The 11,344-nt window shown below is 41.6% G+C and overlaps 1 protein-coding gene across 1 annotated transcript; it reads right to left on the bottom strand.

Annotated features, from left to right (window-relative positions):
* Window positions 1-327: 327 nt before the first annotated feature.
* On the bottom strand, window positions 328-1,027 carry LOC111900981 (uncharacterized). Its single transcript, XM_023896851.2, has 2 exons — window positions 691-1,027; window positions 328-605 (listed from the first exon to the last, which is right to left on the bottom strand). Exons 1-2 carry the CDS (start codon window positions 826-828, stop codon window positions 420-422), a joined length of 324 nt encoding a protein of 107 aa, XP_023752619.1. The 5' UTR covers window positions 829-1,027; the 3' UTR covers window positions 328-419.
* Window positions 1,028-11,344: the final 10,317 nt, after the last annotated feature.

Raw genomic sequence — 11,344 nt, 5'->3', positions numbered from 1 at the left:
GTAACAACACATATATAGTATTTGTTTTAAACTTTTCATTTCGGCCTCCTTAGTTAAAGTACTTGAACAAACTAAAATGTGACATATATATAGCCACGATGCATGGGACCAGATATATAGTACATATGTGGATAGATTGACGTGTGGTTCATGAAGGGCAAGTTATCTCGTGTTTTGTTTGATTCCTAGAAGTAACCCTAAAACACATATATCTTAACGTATAAGTTGTTTGGAGTGTCGGGTCGGGTTAAGATCCATTCGGGTGCCATACGCCATATGCCATATTTCCACGCACTCCTTCCTAATAATGGACAAACACGCGCGATCTGTTCTCTTTCATTCTTGATTTCTACTTTGAAAACGAATTCGTTACAAGAAAAGAACACTACAACGCAGTAAAAAAAATGGTGAAAAAATGATCATGCTTTTACACTCTCCAATGTCGAAAAGTTATCGATCTCTGGTGCTGCTGATCCTCTAAACAGCAAAATCGAAAGACTCCCAATAGAAAAATGAATGAAAGAACCATAACAATGAGTCACAAACGATCCAAAATCAGTCCCTACGATACACTGCCAACCACCGCCATACATCGCGTCGAATTCCTGCATTAAACATTCAAGTACCATTCGATCAAGATTCCATGATCGATTTTCAACACCCTTTAAAACAACTAAACTGATCCCTTACCTGTTTAATCACTCGGGCTATATCAGTGGCTTCAGTTACATCAAAGAAGTCGAGTGCTTTAGCTGCGAGTTGAAGTGCGTCTTCTTGCATGGTTTGAAGCATATCAGTCTCCCCGATCACAGCTTTTCCTTCTAACATGGTTGCAGGTTTTTAAAATCTGAAATAAGGGATGATGATCGAAATGTATTGGAAAAGTGGTGGAAGATGATGCAGGATAATGAAGAATATATAGTCACGTTTGGTGTATAAATGGATGTCGAGTTTATGTGGCTATGGCGGTTGCGACCTGTTGAGAAGAAAATTTGGGTTGGATAAAGCTTTGCCACTACTAAATGGAGTGGCACAAAACACGTACAGCAAGTGAAAGACAATATATGTGCTGGACCAATGACTGGGTCAAGACTCACGAGGCTACATAATTTGTTGTTACGTACGTAGGAATGCGTTTGATGCTTAATTACCGGATGACGATAAATGTAAGTGGAAAAAAAATCACCTCCAAAAAAGTGGCATACAAACTATCTATCTTCTCTTGTTTGATCATTGATATCTAAATATTATTAAGAGATAATGGTTAATCTATCAACGAAGCAATCACGTTTTTTATTGTATTTATTTATGATTTTCACTTTTAGATCAAATGGTTTTTGATTGTATTTATCACCGTCTTTAGATCAAATTGTTGTCATTATGTTTCCCAAATAATATTCAAACACTGTTTATTTTGACAATAATTCCTCAGCCCGTAACCTCTCCATACTTTCTAAAATAACATTCACAATTCGAACACAATTACATTTAATTATGAAATCTTTAAATTTAGTAATTATGTTATCAATTAAAGTAAACCAATCTATTTATTTACGACACATCATATTCTCAATAAATATGACCAAAAACATTAATTACCACCCCATCTTTCTCCTATATTTTCCTCTCTTAAACCCTAATTCCCTAACACTCTCTGTCCTTATGCTAATGGTTGTGCTCATAGTAGAACGTAGCACCACAAGGTGATTCCTTTTTGCTCATGCATTCTTAGAATTTGCGTATCACCTCTTCTTGTATCTCGAATTATTATACTATTGTTTTGGCTTCACACAAATCATTACAAACACACCACCGAGGCTAATATTTCTGTTAATACCATTTCTATACAAACACTATTTTTGGATTTATAATGTCAATTGTTGTTTGGTTTTTCTTAATTTTTTTTTTCATTTTGCTCTCTCCGATTGAACGAATGATGAGGGCACTCGAAAAGCACTTTGTTGATGTTGAGTTTCAGGTAATCAACTTATGTGTTTCATTTGTCTTCCATTTGTCAAATGTTTTTATCAACTAAGTTACTTTGATTTTGCTTTCTAACGGATGATGTGGACACTTGAAAAGAACTTTGTTGATGTTGACTTTCAAGTAATCAACTTATGTCTTTGTTTTCTCTTCTGTTTTTTTGTTTGCATGTGATGTACAGCCTAGCTGGATTGATGCACCATGTTTTATACTCATACGGGGCATGAGGTTGGGAGTTCGATTCCCTTAAACTACCTTTTGTGGTGCCACATGTGAGGAATTCTTCCCTAGAAATCCCTATGGGTTTGGGTTTTCCCTGTAAAGGAGCTCGAACTCGGGATGCTCGTTGAAATATTGCGAGTAGACTTTCACTTAATTCGTCTGACGTTTCAAAAAAACGATTGGTCATATGTTTTATCAATTAATTTTAGTATGAATCACATAATGTTTCCCAAAATAGTTTACAATCTATCATAATTTTCATCCTCTTAAGTTGTAGTTTTAACATATTTTTTTCTTTGGATTCTATGATTTTACTTAACCCTCTTTGATAACTAACTCATTAGCCAAAAGAGACAATCAAAATCTTGTGGTACATTTTTTCTAACTCTACTCAACTAATTTCTTATTTTAATATTATTATATTGCTTTAAAATATTATTTTAGTTTTTGTTTTAAGGTTTAAGAAAAGATGTCATAGTTTTAGGTGTGTTCTCATCATCATCATCAGGAGTTCATGAATCTTCTGCAAAAGGTGGTGTTGGCAATCGAAACAAAAATGCTGCAGTTTAAGGTGTTCACTATTCATCTACCAGTTGTTATAAGAAAACATCTATCTACCTCTTTGATTTCAATTGTAGAAGCCAAGTTTGAATGTAATTTCTAAACCTTATCTTAAATATTTTGAATAAAGATTGTTAGATTGTTTCTTGAATTGGTGATTAGATCTTATTGGTAATAAGAGACTAGAAGCATAAAAGAACAAAACCAAATTTGGTAGTTTAGTTTAGAAATCTCACATTGAAGTTGTAAATTGGTTAGATTGTTATATGAAATTGGAAATACCATTATAAGACGAATAAGGAATTATGTTAACTTGATTATTCATATAAGCATCTTAAAGATGTGGAAACTATAATTTATACATAAAGAGTATTTTTATATAAATATGAAAAAAATAAAGATTCAAAGTATGTTACTAATATGTTAAAGGCAAGGAAGCTAGGAATGAAATTATGAATTTCAATCTTTAAACCAAAGCAATTATTGGTAAAAACTTGATAACGACAAGTTTTGAATAAATACAAATGTTTTGAATCCGTTATATGATAACGACAAGTTTAGAATCTATGGAATTGTTTAAGAATCAAATTATATTTCATCATTGGGATGGAAAGAAAAATAAATGAATAAAATTAGTTGATTCTTTACTCTAACTTGTAGTTAATACAACAAAGAACACAGGAAAAAAACAACCAAATCCGAGTTCATATGAGGTATTTATAAGTTTTCAAATTTGAGGAAATTTTTTGCATAAAGTTGGAAATGCTGAATTTTTATGAGTTTGGAAATTTAATGTATTTAGATGCCATCCTTAGAGTTGCATAAATTTACTTATAAATATCCAAATCAAGTGATACTTGGGCAAAAAAAAGTAGTCGGGAATGTGTAACATACCAAAGTTTAAGACTAAAAAATTTATTTTTAATTAATAATTATAAAACCAATTGTCTGAAAACATCCAGTGTCAACCTATATTAAGACCGGTATATTAATTGTCAAAACATGTCATAATAAAACAAAATCATAGCATAATTACTCCCAAAGATCTCATGTGCAAAATCATGGTGTGATACGTTGCAATGATGTCGGCTCCTTTCCTTTCGAAGAAGAAGTACCTAAAACCAAAACTGAAAACCATAAGCTGTAACACCCAAAAATTTCATGCCAATTTAAAACTTTTTCAAAATATTTAAAAACCAATCATCATTAAAAAGTTGTTTCAAAATATCTAACATTAGAGTTTTCCCAGAAAAGTAAGCAAATCATCAGGAGCGGTACGATCGTGCCTTCATCTTGTCGCGGTCCCTTGATGTACCTGAAATAATAAACTGAAACTGTAAGCCCGAAAGCTTAGTGAGCTCCCCCAAAATACCAACTCCATACCAAAATAACTACCACAAATAACAATTTCAGATCAGCATGCATAATGAGCCTTCAACCTGACTGGACCGCCTCACAGGGCTTACAGCCTATCTGGACCGCTATTGAGCCCTCGGCATGAGTGGACCGCCTCGCAGGGCCTACAACCTATCCGGACCGCTCCTGAGCCTTCGGCATGACTGGACCGCCTTGTAGGGCCTACAGCCTATCCGAACCGCTCGCCGGGTATGCTGGCCTACAGCACAAAGCAGGATTGCCTCAACCCAACCCCCAATCCACGAACAAGTGCACATAAATACCATACATTAGCTCATATCATATAACAGTCAAACCAATCTAACATATCACTAATCATAACAACATCCCAATAACCGGGATACAGACCTAATCGGTCACTAACAAAGCATTATCCTATAACCAGGACCTAATCGATAAACATATCTTTCCATAATCCTAATACAATATATAAAGGGACGGCCTTGGTGCCTTAGACCCTGTTGATATAATAAGGGTAACTTACCTCACAATGTCACACTGAAAATGATAGGCTCAAACTCTCGAATCACCAGCACGAACTCCACCACCTATAGTTACCATAAAACCCTTTTCCCATAAATATCCAAATTACCAAAATACAACCAGAGGTCAACTGTTCAACCCTGGGTTAAGGTCAAAGTCAAAAGTCAAGGTCAACACTCCATGTTGACCTAACTCGTCGAGTGCAGTTCACCGACTCATCGAGTTATTCCTAAACTCGAGAAGTCGTGAAATCCTTGGTTGACTCGTTGAGTTCCCTTAAAGGTTGAGAAAAACCCTAGTCAAATCGCCGAGTCTTCGCCTAACTCGCCGAGTCCAAGGCAATCTTCAACGGACTCGCCGAGTTGTTCATCAACTCGTAGAGTCCATGCACATCTTCATATGACTCGCCGAGTTGACCTTGCAACTCGCCGAGTCCCTTTAATCCTTCATCCATACAGATTCTTTTTAAGCCATGTAAGGCTCCATATTGTAGATCCAGCTTCCTAAGGCATGATTATCATGTAAAGTTGCAAACTTTACGTGCATACAAGGCTCTAAAGGCTCTAAATGGAAAATCTAGGACTATAATGGAGTTTTACACTCAAGGAAGGTTTCATGCAGGACCAAGCTTGAAACTTTATGAACCTAGAACCCAAGAAGGGTCCAGATCTAATGTTGCAACTTTAGATCTAGTTCATACACCACAATAGCATCATTACCAAGCCAAAAATACCCTAATCTCCACCCAAATGAGATCTAGAAAGGAATGAGGTAAATGTGACGACTTGATACCTTCAAATGATGTGAACCGAGGTAGATTTCTAATCCCCACAAGTTCCTTGCTTCTAGCCAGTTGTTTCTCCAAGCTTTCCTCATTAAGTTTCACCTTTCACAAGTATAACACATAAAATGAAGCACACACATGAATTGGGGTTGGTTTGGTTCTCAAAAGACTGCAAGGGGGATAAAGGGAGGCGGATGATCCTTTAAATAGGTGCAAAACCCTGTGATTTAGGGTTTCATTGCCAGCTCCTACTCGTCGACTCCCTCCTTGGACTCGACGAGTAAGTCATTAAAATGCATGGACTAACCCGTTGCTACTCGACGAGTAGGGCAACCAACTCGTTGAGTAGCCCTTGAAATCAAGAAACTTTATATTAAATCGATACCTGAAAATCAGGGCTTTACAATTCTCCTCCACTTGAACTAGAATTTGTCCTTGAAGTCTGCCGCGGAGAACAGTTCCGGATAATTCTCCCCCACTTGAACTAGACTTCGTCCACTCGGACCCCCTACGATGTTCCCACTGTACTTTCAACAAAGGTATCTCCTTGTTCCTTAGAATCTTCATCTTTCTCTCTAGTATGGCCAAAGGCCTCTCCATGTAATTCAGGTGCTCATCGACCTGAATATCTTCCAGTGATACCACCGCCTCCTGGTCCATAACGTACTTTCGTAATTACGAAATGTGGAAGGTGCTTTGAATCCGACTAAGCTCCTTCGGAAGCTTTAACACGTATGCCACTTTTCCAATCCTAGAAATGATCCTGAACGACCCAATATACCGGGGACCCAATTTTCCCTTCTTCCTGAATCGGATCACACCCTTCCAGGGCGAGACCTTCAGGAGTACCATATCACCGACCTGAAACTCTAACTCAGATCGCCGGTCGGCGTAACTCTTCTGCCGACTCAAAGCGGTTTGCAGCTGCTGCCTAATCTGCTAAATCTTCTCGATAGTCTACAAGACCACCTCTATCCAACCCATCACCCTGTGTCCGACCTCACCCCAACAAAACAGGGTGAGACATCTCCGTCCGTACAATAGCTCGAAAGGCAGGGCGCCAATATTGCTGGAATGATAGTTGTTGTTGTAGGCGAACTCTACAAGTCGTAGGTGGGAATCCCAGCTCCCACCGAAGTCAATGACACATTCCCTCAACATATCCTCGAGGGTCTGAATGGTCTGCTCGCACTGGCCCTCTGTCTGGGGGTGAAATGTCGTGCTGAAGTGCAACTGCGTGCCCAGTTCCTCGTGGAACTTCTGCCAGAAATGGGAGGTAAATCTAACATCCCGATCGGAGACAATGGATACTGGAACCCCATGGCGAGCAACGATCTTGCGGACTTATATGTCGGCCAATTTCTCGGCCGACGAACTCTCCCGTATGGCCAAGAAGTGGGCACTCTTGGTCAATCGATCCACGACGACCCATATAGCATCAAACCCCTTTGCCGTCCTCGACAGATTGGTAATAAAATACATTGTGATATGTTCCCATTTCCACATGGGAATCTCCAAGCGTTGCAGCTTGCCATGCGGCCTCTAATGCTCGGCCTTGACCACCCTATAAGTCAAGCACCTCTCGACGTACCAAGAGATTTCTCGCTTCATGCATGGCGACCAGTAGCTCAAAATCAAATCCCTGTACATCTTGGTGGCCCCGAATGAATAGAGAAGTGAGACTTATGAGCCACCTCCATGACTGTCTGTCTGACTCCAACAAACATCAGAACCCATACCCGACCGCACCGGGTCAATAATCGTCGGCTATCCTGCGCAAACCGTGTGTTCTCACCCTTGATCCTTTCCAACCTACAGTTCTCCGATCGCATGCCTTCAACCTAGGAATCTCTGATCAAACTCACAAGCGGAGAATCCACTGCTATCTTCATACATACGGAGGGTCTCAAACGCCCTCTGCTGCTCGGGACCCCACCGGAAATCCGCCCCCTTCCTCTTCAGACGAGTGAGGGGTACTGCAATCATAGAGAAATCATGTATGAATCTCCGATAGTACCCTACCAATCCTAGAAAGCTCTTGATGTCTGAGGGAGATTTCGGAACCTCCCACCGCATGACTGCCTCGATTTTTTCTGGGCCAACCAAAATACCATCTTGGTTAACAAGGTGCCTGAGGAACTGGACCTCTCGTAACCAAAACTCGCACTTCGAGAACTTAGCGTATAGCCGTTCTCATCTCAGAACTGCCAACAACTCCCTGAGATGCTCCTCGTGCTGCTCTTGAGTCTTGGAATACACCAAGATATCATCTATAAACACGATGAACGAGCGTTCCAACATCGGTCTGCAGACCCGATTCATCAGGTCCATAAATCCTGTCGACACGTTGGGGAGCCCAAACGACAGCATCGCGAACTTTTAATGACCATAACGAGTCTGAAATGCGGTCTTCTCCATGTCCTCCTCTCTAAACTGGACCTGATGATACCCCCACCTCAAAGCTATCTTGGAGAACCAAGATGCCCCCTGCAACTGGTCAAAGATGTCATCTATCCTCGGGAGTGGACAAAAATTCTTCACCATCAACTTGTTCAACTCCCTATAATCAATGCACATCCGGTGTGATCCATCCTTCTTCCTGACAAAGAGGATCTGTGCACCCCATGGAGAAATACTAGGTCGAATGAACTGCTTGCCCAGCAGTTCCTACAACTGCGAAGACAGCTCCTGCATCTCAGGTGCCTCCAATCGATACGTCGCCTTCACAATAGGAGCCGCACCTGGTACCAGGTCAATTTAGAACTCAACCTGCCTCTCCGGATGTAACGTCCCAAAATTCAAGCCCAAAAATTTCATTTTTGATTAATTAATTCATGAAACATTCATTACAAAATATTGTATAAACACGTCATCTCAAAACCAAGTATCATATTTGAAACCCACAACCATGAACAAATGTCATATCAGAGTACAATCCCAGAAAACACCGTGCGGAAAATCATATGTGTGTGTGATGCCATGCTATGCCGCCGGCTCCTTCCCCTTAGATGAAGAGGTACCTGAAACCTAAAACTGAAACCGTAAGCACAAAGCTTAGTGAGTTCCCCCATCATACCACATACCATACAATACCATCGGTATCTTTCTACCGGTAATCATCATCGGTATATTTCAACCAGTAATCATCATCGGTATCTTTCAACGGTAATCATCATCGATATCTTTCAACTGGTAATCATCATCGGTATCTTTCAACCGGTAATCGTCATCGGTATCTTTCAACCGGTAATCGTCATCGGTATCTTGCAACCGGTAACTGGGGACCATTCCACCCCTACCACTAGCATACAATAGCAAGATATAAGCACACATTCATACATATCCGGGTACTGACCTACCCCTTGGTCCTAAGGACCACTATCAGGAAAACTAGCCCTATCATGTAACATATCATACATATATAACTCATAACCAAACGCATACCAGACCAAGATAAATTATCACAAAGACAATTATCTTCTAAATACTCCTCAATGGTGGACCGACATTGTGGCCTTAGACCCACCCCTACTGGAAGGTAACTCACCTCGTAGCTGCTGAACTGTGCGGGAATCCTCTGACTCCTGCCGCTACTGCTCTGGAAATCCTCTGGCTATAATTCCCACAAAACACTTAGTCAGAAACTGACATCTAATCTTAGGGTAAAATGACCATTTTACCCTTTGACCAAGTCAAAGTCAAAGTCAACTTCCAGTTGACCTGACTCGCCGAGTTGACTCGTTAACTCGCCGAGTCCCTATCCTTCCATCAGACCTCATACCCGTCTCTACTCGTCGAGTTAGGAGACGACTCGACGAGTTTTCCTTTTAAATGAACATCGACTGAATCCACATCCGACTCATCGAGTTGTATGAACAACTCGTCGAGTTCATCAACAATTGATACTTATGTCTTGTCTTGACTCGCCGAGTTGTATGAACAACTCATCGAGTTACTCTTCATCCTATGAACACGTTCTGTCCTCGACTCGCCGAGTTGATGAACAACTCGCCGAGTACCATGAAGATTGTCTAGGACTCGTCGAGTCCGTTCATGCACTCGTCGAGTACCATGAATTCCCATAACACTTTGCTTAGTCCAGAACGTTGGGTCACTCACCGGGACTCCTAAAACCCTTCCACACTCAACTGATCCATATGACCCTCACTGATATGGGACCAAAACCCTTGGACTCGCCGAGTCTATCACATCCCTTACTAAGAACTTTGATTTCTGATGTACAACACTTAACCAAATGATAGATCCGGGCCCCTAAACCCGATCTAGCACGTAAAGTTACAAACTTTTCGTGCATGCATGGGACATTAGAGCTTAAAAGGCTCTAAAATGGTTCTTTTGTTGCATGGGGCCTTCCATGGTGCAAAAAGCAACCTAGATCTGACTTGTGACTCATAAAATGACATGATACAGTAGCCCAAACCGCCAATCATGTTTGCAACCATGGTTGGCCATCAAAAATGGCTTATAAAAGCCCTAAATCACCTCAAAGAGGGATTTAACAAATGAATGAGCAAGGTTCAGACTTTATACCTTCCAAAGACTGCAAATGATGAACCAAACTCGAATCCTTCAGCCCCCTCTTGATCCTCCAATGCTCTTCCTTCTCCCTTGAGGTCAAAACTCACAAGAATCACTCAAAAAGCCTTAGATCTTCTAAAAAACGGCTAGGGTTTGCTATGAGGAGTGTTTGGGAGCATAAAGGGGGAAAGGGAGGCTGCATAAGGTCGTTTAAATAGGGTGCAAACCCCTGGATTAGGGTTTTTGTCCAAATAGTGGCTACTCGCCGAGTCCGCAGATTAAACCCTGTGCTTCATCCCGCTTCTACGCGGCGAGTTAGTCCTTCGACTCGCCGAGTCCAAGGCCAAAAATGCAAAAAAAATGTAGATTTAATAACAGAATACATACCAAGAACCATGTGCTACCAATCTCCCCCACTTATTTTAGACCTCGTCCTGGAAGTCTGCCGCTCGATCCTGTAACAGCTCGGGGTAGTGCTCCATCATCTCACTCACCGGCTCCCAAGTCCGCTCCGACCCCTTACTGTGTTGCCATTGCACCTTCACGAGTTCTACTCTTTTGTTCCTCAGATCCTTCGACTTCTGGTCAAGGATCGCTACAGGCCGCTCGATGTAATTCAGGCTGCCATCAACTTGAATGTCCTCCAAGGGTACCACCGCCGTATCGTCCGCTAGACACTTCCGCAGCTGAGAGACATGGAAAGTGTTGTGGATATGACTGAGTTCGACTGGCAGATCCAGCTGGTATGCCACCTTGCCCACCCGGTCTACAACCCTGAACGGTCCGGTATACCTTGGGCCCAACTTGCCCCGCTTCGCCCTTCCATGGCGACACCTTCAGGAGAACCATATCCCCGACCTGGAATTCCAGGTCTGATCAACGCTTATCGGCGTAACTTTTCTACCGACTCTGAGCAGTTTGAAGCCTGCTCCGGACCTGCTGAATCTTCTCTGTCATCGTGAGCACTACTTCGGTGCTCCTCATGACTCTCTGGCCAACCTCGCCCCAACATATCGTGGTCCTACACCTCCGCCCATATAACATCTCGAAGGGAGGACGGTCGATACTTGCATGATAGCTGTTATTATACGAGAACTCCGCCAACGGGAGGTAGGTATCCCAGTTACCTCTGAAATATAAAACACATGCCCGCAGCATATACTCCAGAGTCTGGATGGTCCGCTCGCTCTGGCGATCCGTCTGCGGGTGAAAAGCAGTGCTAAAATGCAGATGAGTACCCAGCTCGTCATGAAACTTCCTCCAAAACCTGGAAGTAAACCGCACAGTCTGTCTGAAATCACCGATATTGGCACTCCGTGCTGCGCCACCACCTCCCTTGTATAAATATCGGCCAAT

Source organism: Lactuca sativa, chromosome 7 (assembly GCF_002870075.4).
Source record: "Lactuca sativa cultivar Salinas chromosome 7, Lsat_Salinas_v11, whole genome shotgun sequence".
In the NCBI taxonomy this organism is placed as follows: Eukaryota; Viridiplantae; Streptophyta; class Magnoliopsida; order Asterales; family Asteraceae; genus Lactuca; species Lactuca sativa.
This window is presented reverse-complemented; position numbering and strand designations above follow the sequence as displayed.

What these genes read in the sequence shown, in the direction of transcription:
- LOC111900981 (XM_023896851.2), bottom strand. Translation starts at nt 828, where the DNA reads ATGTTAGAAGGAAAAGCTGTGATCGGGGAGACTGATATGCTTCAAACC. An exon ending in TAGCCCGAGTGATTAAACAG is followed by an intron (nt 606 to 690) that starts GTAAGGGATCAG and finishes TGTTTAATGCAG; the next exon opens with GAATTCGACGCGATGTATGG.